This window comes from Bacidia gigantensis (genome assembly GCF_019456465.1).
Source record: "Bacidia gigantensis strain McMullin 20006 chromosome Unknown contig_180, whole genome shotgun sequence".
NCBI classification, from domain to species: Eukaryota; Fungi; Ascomycota; class Lecanoromycetes; order Lecanorales; family Ramalinaceae; genus Bacidia; species Bacidia gigantensis.
The window spans coordinates 1,276,576-1,296,881 of NW_025408596.1; the positions used below are offsets into that span (position 1 = coordinate 1,276,576).

The 20,306-nt window shown below is 48.7% G+C and overlaps 8 protein-coding genes and 1 non-coding gene across 9 annotated transcripts; 5 read left to right on the top strand and 4 right to left on the bottom strand.

Moving 5' to 3' along the window:
- Positions 1–158: 158 nt before the first annotated feature.
- On the top strand, positions 159–2,371 carry KY384_003297 (uncharacterized protein; the record flags this gene model as incomplete). The annotated part of the gene is made up of 3 exons (XM_044811816.1): positions 159–622; positions 672–2,226; positions 2,282–2,371. The coding sequence occupies 3 exons, from the start codon at positions 159–161 to the stop codon at positions 2,369–2,371; spliced, it is 2,109 nt and encodes a 702-aa protein (XP_044670949.1).
- A 549-nt stretch (positions 2,372–2,920) lies between these two features.
- KY384_003298 (uncharacterized protein) lies at positions 2,921–3,160 on the bottom strand (the record flags this gene model as incomplete). The annotated part of the gene is made up of 2 exons (XM_044811817.1): positions 2,921–3,095; positions 3,147–3,160. 2 exons carry the CDS (start codon positions 3,158–3,160, stop codon positions 2,921–2,923), a joined length of 189 nt encoding a protein of 62 aa, XP_044670950.1.
- A 761-nt stretch (positions 3,161–3,921) lies between these two features.
- KY384_003299 lies at positions 3,922–3,993 on the top strand. The gene has a single exon. It is a non-coding gene; the product is annotated as a tRNA-His (tRNA).
- An 892-nt stretch (positions 3,994–4,885) lies between these two features.
- Positions 4,886–6,872, top strand: KY384_003300 (uncharacterized protein; the record flags this gene model as incomplete). The annotated part of the gene is made up of 2 exons (XM_044811818.1): positions 4,886–5,102; positions 5,263–6,872. 2 exons carry the CDS (start codon positions 4,886–4,888, stop codon positions 6,870–6,872), a joined length of 1,827 nt encoding a protein of 608 aa, XP_044670951.1.
- Positions 6,873–8,755: 1,883 nt separating this feature from the next.
- On the top strand, positions 8,756–9,604 carry KY384_003301 (uncharacterized protein; the record flags this gene model as incomplete). Its single annotated transcript, XM_044811819.1, has 1 exon — positions 8,756–9,604. The coding sequence occupies one exon, from the start codon at positions 8,756–8,758 to the stop codon at positions 9,602–9,604; it is 849 nt and encodes a 282-aa protein (XP_044670952.1).
- A 373-nt stretch (positions 9,605–9,977) lies between these two features.
- KY384_003302 (uncharacterized protein) lies at positions 9,978–10,291 on the bottom strand (the record flags this gene model as incomplete). Its single annotated transcript, XM_044811820.1, has 2 exons — positions 9,978–10,010; positions 10,067–10,291. 2 exons carry the CDS (start codon positions 10,289–10,291, stop codon positions 9,978–9,980), a joined length of 258 nt encoding a protein of 85 aa, XP_044670953.1.
- Positions 10,292–11,687: 1,396 nt separating this feature from the next.
- Positions 11,688–13,670, top strand: KY384_003303 (uncharacterized protein; the record flags this gene model as incomplete). Its single annotated transcript, XM_044811821.1, has 4 exons — positions 11,688–12,593; positions 12,645–12,680; positions 12,787–12,841; positions 12,901–13,670. 4 exons carry the CDS (start codon positions 11,688–11,690, stop codon positions 13,668–13,670), a joined length of 1,767 nt encoding a protein of 588 aa, XP_044670954.1.
- A 466-nt stretch (positions 13,671–14,136) lies between these two features.
- Positions 14,137–16,410, bottom strand: KY384_003304 (uncharacterized protein; the record flags this gene model as incomplete). Its single annotated transcript, XM_044811822.1, has 2 exons — positions 14,137–15,946; positions 16,118–16,410. 2 exons carry the CDS (start codon positions 16,408–16,410, stop codon positions 14,137–14,139), a joined length of 2,103 nt encoding a protein of 700 aa, XP_044670955.1.
- Positions 16,411–18,179: 1,769 nt separating this feature from the next.
- KY384_003305 (uncharacterized protein) lies at positions 18,180–20,187 on the bottom strand (the record flags this gene model as incomplete). The annotated part of the gene is made up of 2 exons (XM_044811823.1): positions 18,180–19,934; positions 19,990–20,187. 2 exons carry the CDS (start codon positions 20,185–20,187, stop codon positions 18,180–18,182), a joined length of 1,953 nt encoding a protein of 650 aa, XP_044670956.1.
- Between the last annotated feature and the right edge of the window lie 119 nt (positions 20,188–20,306).

Consider the following 20,306-nt stretch of genomic DNA (forward strand, 5'->3'; position numbering starts at 1 on the left):
GCTGCAAGAAACCTCTAGCAGCAGCTAATAAGTAGCTGCCTTGAATATCAACCTCGGTACGAATCATTCTTACGACATCTCGTGCACTTTGATGCACTTGAAAATTACAGTGTGACCTAAACTTCCTTCATACATTCTTCCGAAAGCAAGTCCCAGGCATGGCAGATAAAAACTATGCGGGTCACCAGAAGGACAACCGGACGGTGTACCCAAGAATGATGCAGAGTGGACCGTTTACTGTTGAAGCTTCAGGATATTCACCTGTCAAAGGCGAAACCATCCCCCGGCGGCATCCGAAATCAAAGGACAAGCTGATCGATTCGCCCTCGGAGGACGTCAAAACAATATTCGACATACTCAAGCGTAGTGCAAATGCCTATGGAAATGCAAAAGCGCTTGGCTCGAGAAAGCTGATCAAGACGCATATCGAGACGAAACAGATCAAGAAGATGATCGAAGGAAAGGAGCAAATGGTGGACAAGAAGTGGACTTACTTCGAGCTAAGCGGATACAATTTCATTACTTTCACCGAGTACGAGAAGCTATGCATGCAAATCGGTGCTGGCTTGAGAGAGTCTGGCCTTGCTAAAGGCGACATACTACACCTCTTTGCGGCAACGAGGTATTGTCCGTCGCACTCACTAGAAATCATGGTGACTAATTGCATATAGTCCTCATTGGCTGGGGATGTCTCATGGCGCGGTTTCACAATCTATTGCTATAGCTACAGCATATGATACCTTAGGTGAAGAGGGCCTCAAGCATTCTCTAGTTCAGGTGGAAGCCAAGGCTATCTATTGCGACCCTCATCTGCTCGGCAATTTGGTAAATCCACTCACAGAAGCTACAAACGTGAAACTCGTGATCTACAATGACGACGGAGAGCCCAAACAAGAGAACATCAACAAGCTTAAAGCGCTGAGCAGCAGTCCTCAAGTCTTGAGCTTCGAGGAGCTTCGAAAGTTAGGCGAAGAGAATCCGGTTGAACCCACGCCACCGTCACCCGAAGATCTTTGCTGCATTATGTATACCTCGGGCTCCACCGGAACTCCAAAAGGTGTACCGCTAAAGCACAAGTCAGTCCTTGCATCTATCGCTGGGGTGACGACCATTATCGGTCAATACATTGGGCCAGGCGATAAATTGCTGACTTACCTGCCCCTTGCTCACATTCTTGAATTTGTATTTGAGAATGCTTGCCTATTCTGGGGTGGCACTATGGGCTATGGAAATCCCAAGACGCTGTCGGATTCGTCTGTCCGAAACTGCAAGGGTGACATCCGGGAATTCAAACCGACTATTCTTGTGGGTGTACCCCAAGTTTGGGAATCTGTGAAGAAAGGTATCATTGGCAAGGTGAACGCAGGAAGCCCGATAGTGAAGAACATGTTCTGGGGGGCTCTTGCTGCGAAGAGCTTCCTTATGTCATCCGGACTTCCTGGGAGCGGCCTTCTAGACGCCGTAGTATTCAAGAAGATCAAAGACGCTACTGGTGGTCAGCTGCGCGTTTGCATGAATGGTGGTGGTCCAATTGCAAAGGACACACAACGCTTCATTTCCCTCGCGATAACACCTATGATATCAGGATATGGATTGACGGAGACTACGGCGATGGGAGCTCTCATGGACCCATTACACTGGAGTGATACCGCTCTTGGAGACATCCCTTCATCTATCGAGATCAAGCTGGTCGACTTCCCAGATGCCGGATATTATGCCGAAAATAAGCCTCCGCAAGGTGAAATTTGGATCAGAGGAACGCCAGTGGTCGAGGGGTACTTCAAAAACGAAAAGGAAACCGCAGAAGCTTTCTCGGACGATGGGTGGTTCAAGACGGGCGACATTGGCGAATTTGACAAGAATGGCCATCTAAGGATAATCGATCGCAAGAAAAACCTCGTCAAGACCCTAAATGGTGAGTACATCGCATTGGAGAAGCTTGAATCGATATATCGCTCGTCGTCGATCGTTGCAAATATCTGCGTGTATGCTGCAACGGACAAGAACAAACCAATTGCCATAATTGTACCAGCAGAACCAGCACTCAAGAAGAAAGCGGAGCAGAACGGAGTTGAGGGCACTGGCCTCGAGGAGCTAGTGCACAACAAAAAGTTGAACACCCTCGTGCTCAAAGAGCTTCAAGATGCAGGGAAGGGCGGTGGCTTACAGGGCATCGAAATTATTGAAGGAGTTGTCATGTCGGAAGAGGAATGGACGCCAGCGAACGTAAGTCTATAGCTAAGCCGAATCTTTTCTGAAGCGATGGCCTAACTCTCTACAGGGAATGACCACTGCAGCACAGAAGGTGAACAGGAGAGCGATATTGGACAAATTCAAGAAGCAAATCGATCAAGCCTATGGGGCAAAGTAGCCACAATTTCCATGTTCCGTCAAGATTGCAATATTCACCCACCTTGCCATTGATCGTGTATGACAAGGTGGATTTGGAGTCGGGATATGTGGCGTTTCTCAGTTGCGTATCACGATATAACGTATTCAGTCCTGTAAAATTATTCCATGAGCGGGTAGTAGATCATCTCCATCCTTTGAATCAAGTCAGGCTTCATTCCTTCAGACCCGTGGCATTAATGCTTTCCAGCACATAGTCCCCCTTCTTTCCAATTTGCCTGTGAAATCGCAATTGTCAGACCACTTTTCGTTCTCGTGTGACATTTTCAGCACTCCTAGCAAGGTGAGTCGACATTTCCCTCGATGTGCCGTCTGCCTTGCCAGACGTCCATATTCCCCCAATGACGTCCAAATCTTGGGCCAATTGGCATACTCTTCTTAAAGAGCACACATCCTTCTCCTCCAGCCACCACGGGAGAGAGGACATCAAGAAATGGTTGTCCAAGCTTCTCTTCGCATTTCATACTCTGCCTCTCACTTGGCCTATTCCTTCACATCAAACCAAACCTCCTCATCCCTCATCAAGCACTCTAACCACATTCTCGTCGCCCGTGACGGTTTTCTCCTCCATAGGCTTGAGCCACTTCGCCTCAGCTTGATCGGATATCCAGAGTCCGACGCCTGACCAGGTAATTATGCCGATACCAACATACAGCCGCGAGCGGAAGGAAAGATTGCGGAAGGAGCTGTGAGGTGTCAGAAAGAGGTCCAAAGGAGAGGGGGAAAAGGGTGCTTACGAGAGGAGTGACATTGTTTAGGACATGGGTCAGTCGTCCATGATGAGTAGAAGGAGCTGCTGAGTTTTAAGGCAGATGCTCGGGCAATGGCATGTGGGACGGAGCTTCGCTTCCAATTCAAACCTCAAGTCTTGGCAAGCTTATTAATAGATTAATAATTCTGTACGGAGCAAATGATCTGTTTAGGCGCAGCGACGACTTGCTCTATGATATACTTCGGGAACCTAAATCGCTAGGGATAATCTTTCTTGCTGGAAGTCTGGTCACGCTTTTCGAGAGTGCTGTTTGCAAAGCTCGGATTGGGAGGAGAGAGTGAAATCATTGGGGTTATGCGCCAGTTGTGATGCTTGTTAGGGTTTTGTTGATTGAACATAGAGGTGATGATTGGTTTGGCGCTGAACGGTAAGGGAACATCTTCATTAGCTGGTTGGATTCAAGAGTGGAGGTTTCATCGTCTACCTGCATGCTCGAGAGCGATTACAAGGGGGATAAGGGGATATGTTACTACGCTTACGTCGACGGATACAAGACATGATGAGTGCCTGAAGATATAGCAATCTATTGCACGGGGTATGCATTCACTGGCCGGCAACCAGTGGGTATGTAAGATCTAAAAGCAGGATAGCAACATAATATATTACCCTTGTTTGCTCTTTGAATCGAGATTTGCCCTGGGTTCCTCTTCTCAGAGACTAGTATCCATGAGAGGAGGTAACCGTTTCCGAATAACCCTTCTTGAATAGCATATATTATGAATTGCCGCCGAATTTTTTCGGGTTCTATAGTATAGTGGTCATTACATGGCATTGTGGCTGCCAAAACGTGTGTTCGATTCACACTAGAACCAAAGTCACTGCTTTTTGTTTCTCTCAAGAAGAGTAAATAAGTGCTCTTTTGTGTAAATCCTATGTCTAGATGACTACAACTTGTTTTCGTACGAAGATAGAACCCCTCAACCCCTAGATCGGATTTCTCCGCCTACAGGGGCGTAGCGGGAAGCATTCCTTTAGATACGTAATCAAGATGAAAATTACTCGGGTTGTTCCGATATGGGGGTGATGGCGTCCGAAAGATGGTCTAAGGTAGGTCCCGCCAATGAGCTACACGCTTGTGTCCGCGCAACATTTGGTTGCAATCAAGACTCAGCAGACTTTACACACCCTGACTCTTGATTTAAAGCCTGTCTCTGTCAAATGCACCTTTGCCTACTCGGCAAATGATGGTTTCCACAGAACGAGGCTCAACCTTGCGGTCTAGCTTACAGTATCGTAGCGATTTTTCAATTTTCTGTCCAATAAGATCTGTTCACCTTCAAGGCCCAGGAGGACTGAGTGAGGCATCGGGTGTGGCCAATCTGATTTTTGCTTCCCCCAAGAACAGCGTTGAGACTCGCTCTCGCGAATGGAATGATCCCGAGCCAGCTCAAGGGCTTCTGTCAATCTAAAGCCGATGTAACCTCACGAATGATTGGGATCGAGCTCTCATCCACCATGACATACGTGTTTTAGATTGGACTTAACATATCTGGAATCGCTGACATGTTATGTGACACCTGTGACCGTGTTTTCCGAGAAGACTCAGATGAGGTAGAGCAGCCACGCCACAGTTTCAGTCCGTCGATCCCAACCTCAAGTAAACCACTTTGCTCCCCTTTCCGGAGGGCTAGCCATCACAGTCTTCCCGAACTAAAGACATCTGCGTCTAAAGGATGCCATCTGTGCATTCTCCTTTGGGCAGCTATGCCACGGAAAATCCACGATCTCAGCAACGCTATTGTTCAGAAACACAGTAAACCGCAATGGATACCTTGCCATATTACTATTGACAGGGCGATCTTTTCCAAGAATCAGAGCTCAAGGAAGAATTACGTGGAGTATAAATATCAGACGGTCCTCACCGCCCCCGACGACTATCTTCAGCCTCTCAAACAGCATTTCACGCTGCTTCGAAACGAAGGTGATTCTGCCCTCTCCCAGTCATTGATTTGATTTCATGTGAACTTTATCAGACCTACGATGAGCAAATATCCAAGCCTCAGCTGTTCATTGTTTTCCTTGCGTAAAGAATGATTCCCATTCATTTTTCCATCATCGTTTCGACGCTGATTGGCCGAAAGAGGTTGTCGTTTCCGCCGAACAGAGTAGTGTTGGCTCCAATACTGGCTCTACAGAAAGCTGGGATGCCTTCAAAGCCTGGCTGTGGACTTGCATTACGGAACATAGGCAGTGTGCGCCGAGCTATATACAGCGGCGACTGCCGAGAAGACTCCTTGAGGTCGGGCATGCAAATACAATTCGGCTTCGTGATGTTGAGAATATCGAAAACCATGCCGTGGTGGACTATATAGCTCTGAGTCACTGCTGGGGCCTCAGACAGCCGCTCACGCTCCGCTCTGATACCGAAGCTATGCTTTATCATGGCGTTGAGGTACTGGCGCTGCCTAAAACATTTCGAGACGCAATCCAGATGACAAGAAGATTCTGGCATGAATTTGAAGTGCGTTATTTGTGGATTGATTCACTATGTATCATGCAAGACTCCACTGCGGACTGGAGGCATGAGTCTGCATTTATGGGTGAAATCTATCACAACGCTTTTTGTACGCTTGCGGCAACAGCAGCGAAGAACGGTGATCATGGCCTGTTTTTCGACAGAGATCCTCGCCGTATATTGCCATGCGCAATACCAGTAGTACACAAACAAGGAGAGAGAAGACATTCTTTTTGCGTTGATCATAACGATTGGTCGAATAATATCTCTAAGGCGCCTTTGAATGATCGATCTTGGGTGCTACAAGAACGTCTGCTGTCACCTCGAGTCCTGCATTTCGCCGCCGACCAGCTTTACTGGGAGTGCTCTGGCCTGGAAGCATCCGAGGCCTTTCCGCGGGGGTTTCCAGCCGGTTTTGGAGAGCAGTTTAAACAATTGTTGCCTTATTCAGGCGTGCCTAGGATTCAAGGGCAAGCAGCAGCACTTAGAGGTACTTACAAGATTTGGGATCAAGTCATAAAAATGTACTCATCCGGAAAGCTTAGCAGGTCGACCGATCGTCTGATTGCTCTTTCTGGAATTGCACATAAGCTACAGAGGACCATCATAGCAAATGATACATATCTTGCAGGACTTTGGAAAGAAGATCTTGCGTTTGGTCTTCTCTGGGATGTTGAAGTGCCTCATGAGCCCGAGCCCCACTCAGAGTTTGTCGCACCTACGTGGTCATGGGCTGCTCGAAGTGGGACGTTACCCTGCGAAGAAGAGCCTTGGGCATCCGCTGTGAGAGTCGTCACCATTGTTAGCGCGACAGTGTTGCCAGCCGACAGTGACTGGATGGGTCAAGTACGTGGTGGTTATATTCGTATGTCCGGTGTGCTAGCCCGCGGAGGTCTGTTTCGGGTGTATGTGGCTGGCTCGCCTAGTCCCCATATTGCCTTGAAGATAAATAACACATCACATCCTGCAGTTTGTCGATTAGATGAGAAATTGACACCTACCGCCCAAATGCCTCACGTCATCTACTGTCTACCGATCTTACGCGGGTTACGAAACCACATGCACATATACAAAGGCCTCCTCCTTGCTCCAACAGGGCTAGAAAGACAATTTAGACGACATGGTACCTTCACGGCTGATGCACTTGGAGACCACTTTCGAAGTTGTTGTGCACCATCAATGAATGAGACGGGCAAGTTGGGCCCTGATGGACGCTTCGAGTTTACGATTGTGTAAAGGGCCAGTTCTCAGATGGCGTTTGCACCCCAAAGATATATGGAAAATATTACAAGCAACCACAATTGTTTTTGTAAAACATTTGTCTTGATGCCCTTTTCAAACAATCTCGCCCCCAATCATTGGTCTGTAAGAGGTTCTAGCTATGCTCACTAACCGCCGGGTGCATCACCATGCAGACTGCTATCTCCAACGGGCTTAGGTTAATAAGTAACGCCTAATTGCATTGAGTGCTTCAGGCTCGCACACGAACTCCAGATAAGACTTTTGATAATACCTCTCCCGTCGACACCCCGGACATACTTCTTGACCAATACTCACCATGAAGCTCTATAAACGCTTGTCCGAAATCAGCTTTTCGTCATTTTCGTCATCGAAAGCTAGAACAGAACATGGCCCCCTTGCTAATGATGCCGCAGACAGAAGCCAGGATCCGCCAAGACCGAACTCGAAATGGAGATACGGGTATCATGCTGGGATTCTCTTTTGCATTCTGACTACTGCAGTAGTTCCTGTCCTGAATATTGGTTTGACGACGGCTGCCGAAGTGCAGAACGGGCTATCTGGTGGAATCGGGACAATAAAGAAAGGAAGCTGCCGGTCGACAAAACGCTTAGACTTATGGCTCCATTCTCTGATCAACGTCCTCGGTACGATACTCCTCGGCTCAAACAATTATTGCATGCAGGTTCTCTCGGCACCAGTCAGAGACGACATCGATAAAGCACACGCTCGACTTAACTGGATGGACGTCGGCGTTCCAAGCATTCGAAACATGTGGCGCATTCCATGGCCGCGAAAGATACTTTGGTCTCTTCTGTTCGTCTCTTCCGGGCCTCTGCATCTTATTTACAACAGCGCTGTGTTTCCCAGCTTGTCTTACTCGGAGTATAATGGTTTCCATTTTACAGATAGCTTTTTTACGGGCCCACCTTACAAACCTATTGTTCTTTCGAGTACTGATGTCAATAGTGGGCTCTCGGCACTTGATAGCCTCGTTTGGAGAAGCTTCAGTCCTCGCAACATTCACTTCGGCGTCTCGAAAATAGCGCGTGTCTTGCCGCCTATGGTTCGGACTTCGTATCAAAATGGGGAGATGTCTTGCTAATCTTGTCAGGCGAGAACGATAATACTACTTTGCTATCATTCGGTACACCACTGTCATTTTTTGAAGGCTTACCCATCATCGACGATTCCTGGATCTGCGACTATCAAGTTCCCTACAAGCCTAGTGTGATTGCAGCTCATAGTACCCAATGGAACAATAGTAAATAGCCAATCTCCTACTGTCTTATAGAAAATCTGACTGAGCAATGCGAGTTGCAATTCAGCATGCCTATCATGATCAGCGTCATTGTGTGCAACGTGGTAAAGTTGATATGCATGTTATCACTTTGTTGGAAGACAAATGTGAACCCACTAGTCATATTAGGCGATGTCATCGCTTCCTTTCTTGAAGATCCAGGTCGGATACTCTCCTACTCTACTATTTTCTTGCACACCATGATTACTATGATGAGGAGATCTTAAAGAGCTCATTGTATCTCATAGCCTATGTGATGTAAAAGTGCTGACTTGCAAAGCGTACAGATCTGACCACCGCAGACCATTGCCTCGCAACCAAAGAAACATACTGTACAACTGGCTTATGGGCACCACTTGCACCAGGCAGAGCCCGTGCCTATACCATCAGCGCGTGGAGTTCACAACAGCATCCATATCATCCAAAGTCCCACATGTGGCTCGCTTCTGCTAGCCGTCTTCGATGGATGACATCCACAGCGCTCTATGTCGTCATGCTAGCCTTAGCCATCTACGCAGTCGTCAAAATTCCTTATCTGTCACTAGGCTTTGGCTCTACGAACACGCGAACCATCTGAAGCATGTCAAAAAGCCTCACCTCTACAACTTTGATAGCCAACTCTCCTCAACTTCTACTGTATTACCTCTACTTCGCCTACAACAGCCTCTATACATGTATGCTCATGGGAGAAGAATGGAGCGAATTTGCCTATTCTCGTAAATCTCTTCGCGTCACCTCACCTCGTGAAACTCAACGCTCGACATACCGACTTCAGCTTCCCTACCGTTATGGTATCCCGTTGATGATGTATTCAGGGTTCCAACATTGGCTCGTCTCGCAATCCTTCTTTCTCGTTATCCTCAAAGCATATGACGATGCAGGATTTTCAGATCCAGATCACGATATTACAACATGCGGCTACTCGCCGAGTGCGGTATTGGCTACTATCATTTTTGTTTTTGTTGGCGTCGTGACAGGCTTGGTGCTTAGCTGCCAAAAATACAAGGCTGGCATGCCGCTCGTAGGCAGTTGTAGTGCAGCTATAACCGCTGCATGTCATCACCCTGTCAATGACGGGAGGGCGAGCTTGAAGCCTGTGAAATGGGGCGTCTATGAACGGAAACAACAAAAGCGGACGAGTCCAGTCACAGTGAAAGACTTACCTACGAGGTTGAGTGTCGGTGCGGGTGCCATTGCCTTTGAGCCCGATCATTATCAACAAAGCTCGAGGAGTCCTGAAAAAGCGGAATACTGCAGCTTTGCAAGCATCAAAGTTCAGACGCCAGCAGAAGGCACACTGTATCCTTCAATGTTTTCGCAGAAACCCCTGCCAACGCTACCAAGGCTAGCTCTTGGCTCAAAGAAGAGATCGGTGCGTGCCCACATGCACCAGGTGCTACCTGGATTGCAGGCCCAATACTGGTATTAGATCTGGAGAAACCTCCCCTTCATTACAAAGGGCCAGATTGAAGAATCTGTTCGTTCCTGAAATCCAAACCGAGAGAAAGCGATTTAGTAAGAGCGCCGCATGACAACCTCATTCAGTACATGATTTATTAAGAACAACAATCACAACACCTTTTTGTCAAAAATCCCATTATTCAAATTCAAATCTTGACAATTTGCGCCCGTCCGCCCACCCATCGGTGATGCTGAACGCCCAGTGCTTCAAGCTCTCTCCTCAACGACTTTGAAATTTCGGCCCTAGAGGACCCTTTCCGTCAATTTTCGGTATGCTACCAATGGCATGGTAAGGGCCGGCGGTAGGATCGTCGTTATGGCTACTCGATACCACTGTATCATCATCCAACTGCCCCTATCTTGGCCAAGGGCGTCTGATATTATGATACTCACAAGCCTTGTCGTGATGGATAATGGTCTCGTTGGATACCTCTTGTTGCTCTTCACATATGTTGAGGCTTGCATAGGCTTGGCTGTCAGAATTAGAGACTGTATCGAAAGGCTTCTCGAGGGTCATGAAGGGAAATGTAGGGTTTGCGCTTTGCTTGGGCTCATCGAGTGTGTGTTGGATCTCGGAGGATGCAGGATCCCTTTTGATGGGTTTGCTCATTGGCGATGGCGAGCCCGGTTTTGCGAGATACTTGCTTGTAATCATTATGGAGAATGACGTGTGAGTCAACAAGTGGGCAAGTTGAGCTTAAGAACAACTTGCTGACCTTAAGAAAAGGAGGGACAATAGTAACCTTTTTGCATGGTGGGAGTCATTCGAGACGGCCGACATGCTTTACAGGCCCCGCTACCACGACGAATTTCAGGCAAAAGTGCAACCACTAGCCTCATCATTGGATGTCGCACACGCGAGGAATCCCAGATGGCCTGGAATAAAGTGCAAAGGCAGAGACGGAAGACCTATCTACAATCGTTCCTTACTATCGAAAGCGGACCCAATTGTCTTTCCCCCGGTCCGTTTTTCTTAGCAGACTCATTGTTGACGCAGATAGAAAAATGGCGGGAATGTGGCTGATGTTGTGCAAGGCTAGGGCATACTAATTACCGCAGACTCCGAGCTGGGTTAGGCAAAAATTGTAACTCGCGGTTGCTTGAGCCATGTCACACCTGATCAAGATTGTTGTTCGGTCGTGTCCTGCTGGATAAGTCAGTAAGATTCACATTTACTGAAATTGCCAACGTTTCAGTCGAACGACGATCCAAGGGAGAATGACAGGCTGCCTCTCAGGCTTGCTTACAATACTTTTGATTTGACGCAAAAGGGTTTCCTCTGCGCATACATGTTGACCGAAATTCAAACACAGAAATCTTGGACGAATTCCGTTAGACTATAGAATGCGAGAAGCTATTCCTGACATGCAATGAGCGAGCAATCTTGTAAGCAAAAAGTACAGAGAGCGTCATTTTTTCAAAAGCCTAAAGCACAAAAGCAAAGCCCAAGGATACGTAGTACAAAGCCTTTATAAGAAGAGGAACGTCGTGACCAGACTCTCTCCCATGCAGGCAACCGCCATGGCTGCTGATGACTTTACATTGGATTCTGTGAAGAGACACACAAAGTCGTCTAGCCACCGTCTGGTGCAGTGAGGTAGACAGGTAGACAGGTAGACAGGTAGACAGGTAGACAGGTAGACAGGAGGCACAGAAGCTGGATGGGGGCTCAGAAAGTGTGGACGAATGTAGTTGAGTTTCTTGGAAGTCAATTTCCAGGTCTTGGCACCCACAAGCTGCGTCATAGCGTAGAATCATTAGCTGCTGCCATCATGCCAGCCTCTCACACTCTACACTCTACCGGCCTTTTCACTCGGCCTTCTCCTCTTCACTTGTCTCCCTACATGATAACAACGTGAATCCTGTAGTTGGGTCAAGCAGTACCTGCATTCTCACGTGCACATCCCGCGCAAAGAGCCCGCTCTCAATGGCCTCTTAACCGTATCGGCTCCTGGTGTACTTGTCTCTTGATAACCCCTCAGCATCTTTCGGGGGGCACTACCTCTTTGCACACTGCGAACAGTCTTTCATCCCAAGCAGTGTCGAACAACATGTCTCGCTACGGTGACTATAGCCCACGCGGTCCGCCCGCAGAACGTTGGACACCCGAACGCTTCGAACGCGAACGCGGGGGCCGCCGAAGCTCTGTTCTCGAAAGGGATCGCTATGAAGAGCGTGATACATACTCGAGCGTTGGTGGCAATCGAAGACGTGATGCGTCTGCCGACGAACTCTATTCACGAGGTGGGGGTGGTACACATGAGGACGATCGCTACTACGACAGGCAAGAGCGCTTCGGACCACCAGCCCGGCAGCCGCAAGGAGGAGGGCGCGAGCGAGATACGAGATATCACGAAGAAGACTACGAATCTGGGAGGGGCGGTAGACAGACCAGATATCACGAAGAGGATTATGAGGTTGACAGCTTCGCGGGCAGCCCGACTCGAGGCGGTAGATCACGCGGATATGAAGATGATCGGCGCTTTAGTGCAGGAAGACGTAATCCACCTCGACCTGGAGGTTTGATACGACGACAAAGCAGCTTAGACACCTTTGATCGCAAACCGACCCGCCCACGCTATGGTCCCCCAAGGCCACCATCACCGCCAGAAATCATTGCAGTGCCAGGACCCGGCAGGCATCGCCGATCGAGCCCACCGAGGTACGGCTCAAAGGGCGGTTACGATGATATTGGAGTTGCGGAACCTGATCGATATGGTGACGACAATTTTCATGGCTGGAAAGAGAGAGAGATTGAAACAATACGACGGCGAAGGCGATCAAGTAGCCCTCGCCCGAGGGAGCGAGAGTTAGAGCGAGAGGAAATCATTCAGGAAGACATAATTACTGAGCAACCCTATCCGAGGAAGGGCAGAACGAAGATGTCAGCACACCTTGTGAATAAAAGGGCTCTCGTGGATCTTGGGTACCCCTTTGAAGAAGACTTTACAGACGAAGTATGCGCAATGATATCTTATGAATCTAAATAACTCTGCTGACCTCCTAAGGGACATTTCATCATCATTCTCAAAGCCCTGAATAAGGTATGTCTCCACATTGTAATCAAGAACTGCCGTTTGATGGCAATGCCCCCAGTGTTCAATTTTTCTATTCTCTGTGCTGGAGCTCAGCATTTGACGTGATTTACAGGAGCTCATTGACTTGGTGCTACTGAAAAGCAAAGAGTACAATGAACGTGGCAAAGGTGAGTGGCTGTCCACAGCCCGCTTCACCCAGTGATATAGCGACTTATTTGAAATCCAGAGCGCCTCTACGCTATCGAAGGTCCACCTCCTCCTCCCAACCGCGGCGAGATCATCGAACGTCGCGAAATAATCATCGACAAAGCCGACTCCGAAGTCCCTCGCTCGGTCCGCGAATGGGACGTCATGAGCGGCACCGCCGGCGGCGGCGGCGGTCACAGTCACGCTGGCAAGAGCGACCACAAATCGAAACACGGCGATCACAAATCTGAACACCGCAGCGAGCACCTCTCCGTCCACGAATCCCACCACGGAGGGCGCAGCAAATCCCGCGGGCGCTCACCTCACGGAAGCAGCCATACTAATACCACTATAAAGATTTCCAAATCCCGCGAGCGCTCACATTCGCCCGAGAAAGAATTAGTGATCGAGCGAAAACCAAGTAAATCTCACAGGCATCACTCGCGCCATCGTAGCCACGGGAGGAAGAAGGAGTACATTGAGGAAGAGGTGCAAGAGGTAGGTGAAAGCAATAAAATGCACACCGGTCCCTTGGCGCTTGTACTGCCCACAAGATCAAAGAGTCGAAGGGGCAGTGAGAGAAAAGTCAAGGAGGAGATACGGGAGCTGGAGATTGAGAAGGAGACGTTGAGAAAGGAGCGAAAGAGGCGGGGAAGTCGTGCGAGGAGGAGGAGAGCGAGCTCAAGTAGTTCGAGCAGTAGTAGCGGAGGCGACACAGAGGTTGTGATTGAGCGGAAGAGCAGCCATGGTGGGAGGGAGGATGTGAAGATTGAGAAGGATCGGAGAGGTAAGATGCAGTTCGTTCGTTAAGCTCTACCTCCGTAAGATATTCGGAAGTGCTCGTGTTTGCCGTTCTATGTGATTGTTGTGCTGACGCTTCATCTTCTTCTGTTGTTGCAGGCGGCGATTCGAGAATTGTTAAGGGCATGCTTGCGACACTTACTTGATCGATCATCTGACAGTATTTGGGAAGAGATAATGAGTTCAGGCGAGGGGATAAATGTGGTTATGTGCACAGCTAGCGAAATATAGGCAATGATGAATGATCAACGAGTTTATTTACTATGTCCAAATGATCGCAGCCTTTATCCCATGATATCAATCGTACAATGCTAGATAAGCCGTCTAGTCCCAATGCCGCTATATTCGAGATAGATTGCAATATGTCAGAAGAACCGTCTACTCCAAATGTCGCTATATGCAAAATGATGAACTAGAAGAACGAATCACCAGGATTCACTCTTGGGAAGGAGGAGGAAGAGGGGCCGAGATTGGGTCAACGGTACCCCCAAGGAGAAGAATCAATCGAATCAATGAAATTCAATAGCCTTTCCCGTTCGAGATCACTGTAGTCTTGGACACCCACCTCCAACAAGAGCTCGTCAGGGAATGGGATGTCACGCTGGTTCTCTGTCTGGGCCTTGCGAGCACCAAATTGATCCGAAAAGCCGCTGTCCAGACCCATGACCGGCGGTATTGCATATTCAATATTCTGCTCCGGCTCTGCATTCGTTTCATCAGGATCGAAGATGGTGGTGAAGTTGTTGAGGTCTGGATTCTGCAAGTCTGTAGCTGGCGATATCGTCGTCGGTCCAGTGGTCAGGCCAGGATCAGTGAAGTAATCCGGGGATGTCAATGGATTCTGGAGATTCGAGAAGTCGTTGGTTAGGAACCTGCTGTCGCCGTTGGAGACTCCCACCGGCTGCGGATAGCTTGTCTGTTGAACCATGGCATCAAAACCGTAATTATGGTAAGGGTTCTTCCAGGGTCGCTGCGTATCATGGTAAGGGGGAGCCGGCTCCTCGTAGGCGCTAGCGCCTCGTGTTAGAATCGCTTCATATCTTGGTCTCCCAGACATCACTCCTTGCTGATGGGATGTTGAGCTTACTGTGCCAGTCGTACTGGAAACTGCAGCATGATGTTGCTGAGTTGAACCCACGGCAACGTTATGAGCGGTATCATTGACATCCACACCGCGGTCATTGTCGCCATCATCGTTGGCATTGTAACCGAAATATCCATCGACATTCTCAGCTTCTTCTGTGATAACATTTGCGTGGCGCCGAGATCTCCCATTAGCTGCTGATGGTCTGCCCCTCTTCGGCTTCTGCGACTTCTTCTCCTGCGGCTTGTTTTTGATACCAGCGGGCGATCGAGCAAGAACGATGAAGGAGTCGGAGCTGCAGCTTGCAACCTCTACCTCTCGGCCATCCCCGAGATTGGCGATAAGAGATATCGTGACGCAGGAAAAGGTCTGCTTTTCCCTGCGGTTCCCATTGTTGCCCGTACCAAAGAGAAGGGAGACTCTTTCCCACATGCACGTTCCTGATACCCCAGCCTTTGCTTCACCGGTTGACTTGGGAAAGCTTCGAGCTGCGCTAATGACACTTTCCTCCGTTTCGTCTTCCTGCAAGTAAGGGGTCATGCGATACGGAGGAGGTACTCGCTTTGTATCCCGGTTTGCGCTAGTGAACTGTTGAAGCCCAGTCTTCTCGCGGTTGGCGGGTTCGCGATGCTCTCCTATCTGGAGAGCCAAGGACGCAATTCGATGGCGTAGACCATGGAGTTCGAGATAGAGACACTCATCCACGGGCCCCTCTGGGTTTGTGAGGATTTTGTATGAGCAATCAGTCACGGCGAAAGTATTCCGCTTGTAGATGATATCTCTTTCATGGTGCTCATCGTAAGCAATTCTGCCGGAAAGGAAGAATTTTCCGTGCAATTGAAAAGCCACCTGATTCGATGCCGAGTCGAAGACCTTCGACCGTCGGACTGTTGGCCTGAAGTCTCTTCCAGTCTTTTTGGTGGTCCTATGCATAGGACCGCGAGTCTGACCCTTGACGCTCTGTTGAGCAACTTTTCTCCTTTTGTTAAGCGCTGCATCCTCGTAGGAGCTACAAGAAAGATGACCGTCAAGGTCATTGTCCTCGTCTTTGAAGAAATCATCACCTGAGCCGCGAATATCTGTCGAAGATTGAGCGACCGCCTTACGCTTCCTCGACTTGCTTTTCTGAACTGCAGGATCATGTTGAGAAGGGTTCAATGGAGAAAGACTAGAATATTCGAGGAGGCCATCGTTCCATGTGCTGTGAGAAGAGCCAAAGTATCAGTGGATGTTTCATATAAATATATTTAGTGACACGAAGAGCATTTACAGAGGCTCTTTGGTGATGTGAAGAAACAAGCTACGGAACTCTGAAAAGCAGGATTAAATACGAAGGGGGAGGAGGCAATGTTCTTGCCCAGAGGCAACTTACTTGTGGGGTAAAGTCTGCCTAGCAGCATGATTCAGCTGCTGAATCCCGTCACTTGGCTCCTTCATTGGGCCTTCCTGCACGAAACCTTGATATGGCGGCCCGGCCGCTAGTGACTGGTCATTGTAATCGTTAACAAAGCGTCTGCGTGTTCTTTTGATGGAGGAGGACGGAAAATCGGAGCCGTTGTGTTCAACACGGTGGTCTGTTGGACCTTCAGCATGCCAAAAGAAAGAAGTCCTCTCTTTTGCTTCGTGGGAGCCGACGAGATTGCCGGACCTGTAGATTTGTCGCATTGAGGGAGAATTCTGTTGCGAAGAGTGTTCCTGGTGTGTTGAGTCTGGAGATGACATCTTCTTACACTTGTGAACGTGGGGATATGACACTTCTTGAACTGCTGGTTGCAATGGTTTGTTCCAGCAGAAGCTCCGACCTGAAGGCTCCGATCCTGATTTCTATGGATGTGGGATTGAAGCAATCGAGTGGTTCGGTATGCTCGAGGAAGGTAGGTGCTTGAGAGATCGTAGGGTAAAAAGTGTTGCAAGAGGAATATTCTTCTTTCTCAAAACTGTTGCAGTTAGCGTCTGGCATGGCAGCAAGGTGTTCCGTCAAACAGCTATAGACGGTATTGAGAGCGATCGAACCAACGTACATACGACTAACGAATAGAGATGAGCAGGTTTGAATAGCTCGTACTGCGCGGTGTAATGACGTACACCGTAGGAGTCGATATTGAGGAAGGGTGATGAGGAGATGGTTCAAGAATATGCGTCGAGAGTCTTCTCAAGAGAGGCTTGTTGGATCGAATAGGTAGAGAAGATAAGTAGAGGAAGAGAGAAGCTGGACTAGACTTGATATTTGTTGAAAAAGAATAATGCTTGACGATGTTGTAAAGATGAGAGAGGTGGGGGGGATCGCGGTCTCCTTATATCACTCAGCTCAGGGCTACAAGCTATGAACATGTAGGCATCTGCATATTGGGATGACCAACGCCAGTAGAGATGTTAGCCAGTCATGACAGTGAATTTGTTGGAGCAAGCCGGGTTTGAGAACGAGGCATCCAGCTAAAACTTTCGAAAGAGGTGAATATGCATCACACATCCGTCATGGGTGGCGTATACCAGCTCACCGAGCTCTCCCAAGCTCACTGTCCAAGAGTCTTGCTATCCAGCTGACAAGCTACACCGTGAGGATCCCAACAAAGTCTGCGGGTCGGCTCGATAATGAATGATGGGGAAGCTAGGCGCGAAGACCGGCTCTCGAGTCTTCGATCGAGCTCAAGAATGCTGCCGTTGACCAAGAACAAGGGATGATGACATGTAAAGAAGAGGGTACCTGCATGAAGTATTGTCCAGTGGTGAAAGAACGCCAGGTGACTTTCTGGCTACGGAAAAAATCCGGAACAGCATTGCGGTCTCACCGACGATGCGAAGAACTATACGCTGAGAGTGGTGCTGCACATGACAAGTGGCGATGATAAGACGCACCGAGGGGGTTTGGGGGAGACCAGATGTCGGAGATGCGTTTGATAAGCCTCAGTGCTGTACAACCCAGTGGAGCGTAAGAGGAGCAGCAAAGGGTGCCTTCTTCCATATACGACACGCGAATGAAACGGATGGTCGATGATGTACCTACCCAAATCGCTAGCCATAAGCTGCCATGATCATTCACTGAAGATATAGCTGACCAGTGACACCACGGATTGGAATAGTACATGATGGCCACTAATATGCGATCCGCCCCGTAGCGTCAATGCAGCTTTCGTGCAGCTAGAACAATTGACAGCTCGGCGAGACTGTGGCGAACCTGCAATTGTCTGCTGTTACCTTTCAATGACATTCGCGTACTACCTAAGGTGGCATTGCCTATAGGATGAGGCCATCACTCCTAGGCAACTAATCCTACTAAAGGTACGAAATGGGAAAATGATCCCAGGCAGACTTTGAACTCAGCAGGTCAGCCGGTAAACGGTACTGTATTTGTCATTATCCTTCTATTGGTGATCGTGGAATAGCGTTGAAGTCTCACAAGACCTTAGAATTGCCTGTATGGTAAGGCCTAGAGCTCAGTCTGCCCAGCTTGGTTCGACAGTTCGGCAAACTGACTCGTATGCTCCGAGTTCAATCTCTGTTGGGTTTTCAGTCGTCCAGAAGGATGTCCAAGTTGTTCCTGGTATTTTGAATGTCCCATGAGCCCGCTCAAAGTACCATTTATTTACCGGGTTGCTTGTTCTACTGCGCCAGCAAACACCTTTTGGAAAGCAGTCTCTGACCATAGCCTGAAAAAGTACGTCCGAGATACATGTGCTTGTACCCTGATGCTCAGGCAAGACAGCAAATTTGTCAAGATAGGGTACCGTCATGTTTGGAAAGCCAGGCGGGGACTCCCAAGTAAACAAAGCACATCCTTCGTACTGTCCCACCACAACCACACCGGCTAAACGATGTCCAATCCTTGTATTGAAATGGTCAAGGTTGAGTTTCCGTCTGAAAGAAGCTTCAATTAGTTTGACAAGGCTACCTAGATCGATGCGAGGATCAAAGAGAGACAAGCCGTCTGACCCAGGCAGTGGAAGCGCCCACGCAGCAGTCTTCACGTTTGGAATCATGGTTACTGGCACTCCTCGTTTTACGAATGTTGAGGAAGAGCTCGCCTGGCTTGGTCTTGAAGAGCGGCCATGAGGAAGAGAGGAAGAGACAGCAGGCTTGTCGGTCAAGAAATTATGAATGAGGGGATTACGCTTGCGACGTGTCTGAACTTCTGGGCTCACACTCTGCTGTGACGGAAGAGCTTGGGACCTTAGAACTTCTTGTGGGCTTGTGATCAACCCCGAAGAGGATTCGGGGAGAAGCCGAAGGCTTTTTCTCAGGAGTGCTAGATTTGCAGAATGAACGTCAACTGCTGCACTTCCTTGATACACCATTGTATGGTGATCTAGCTCGGCTTCGATGAGCTCAAACTCCTGTTCAAGGTTGATATACACATGTGAACCATGGTATCGATCAGTGGATGGTATTCCACCAAGCGGATCAAGAACAATAATACGGTCTAAGGAGATTTCGATTCGTGAAGTGGACAGATTTTCTGCTTCTGACAATTTTGAGGAGGTAGGAACCTGGCGCCGCGGACTATTCACAATTTCCGTCACAATAGCAAGCATCGCGTCATCTGCAGCCACACTTACACGCTGCAAGCCTGCCGAATGTACAAGGCCAACTGGGGTAACGACAGGAAGGATACCCTTGAAGAAGGCGGAACATAACAAGCTCGGGCTCGAGAGTCGAACTTTGGCCCGGACGTCAGTCAGGTTTGATCCGAGAGAACTCTTTGAAGCATCCACTGCACATGGCAACACGTCGAATGCCTGATCGATTATTTGTGCCCTTAGGTCGTTGCTCTCTTGTATAGCGTCTACAATTCTTACCGCTTGATTATGAGTAGCTCGAGCATGAGATGCAGCATCGGAAGCACGGCTATTCGATGCATCAACAACGAGGATACTTGACATACCAAGTTTTGCCAGTTGAGATAACGTGCGTCCAATGCCACTCAAGGCGTCACTGCTAATTAATTCAGGTGCTCTGATCTTCAGCAGCGCAGTATGGAACACTTCATGACCTCTGCCAACCGCGAAGAGATCCTTTCGTCCAGCATCGCGCCCTTTCTCACCTGATCCGAAGAGGAGGCCAAGGTTTACCCCAGAATTACGCGGATTTGACACCTTGGAACGCTCGGCCTGGGCCTTGGGCTGAAATCTTTTTAGAAATGATTTCGCCTCCCGCTTTGTTGTCGAAGAGTGTAGTACATCGCGAAACAATTCCTGTTGATGCAATAATCAGAGACTTGTCGAATAAGAAGTTAAGGGATTTGCTGACCTTATCTGGATGGGGTCCCGATGTAGAATAGCTAGCTTGCTTCAGAAACCGATTGCTGTTGTTCGAGGAAAGAAAATGACACTGTATTCCTCGAATTGCTGGCAATGTAAACATGCTTCCTATCAACACAGGACTCCCAGTGCATGGTGCATTGAGGTTGCTGGTCATAGCCAATATGTGGCACTTGGAGTATCTCATGTTCACGTAGAAGCTTCATTTTAATTTTCAAAGGCGTTTGCCCATGGAGATATGGATTACTTTTCCATCGGATAAATCAAAAGAGGACTGCAAGATGTTTCTTCCGATTGTTTTCCATC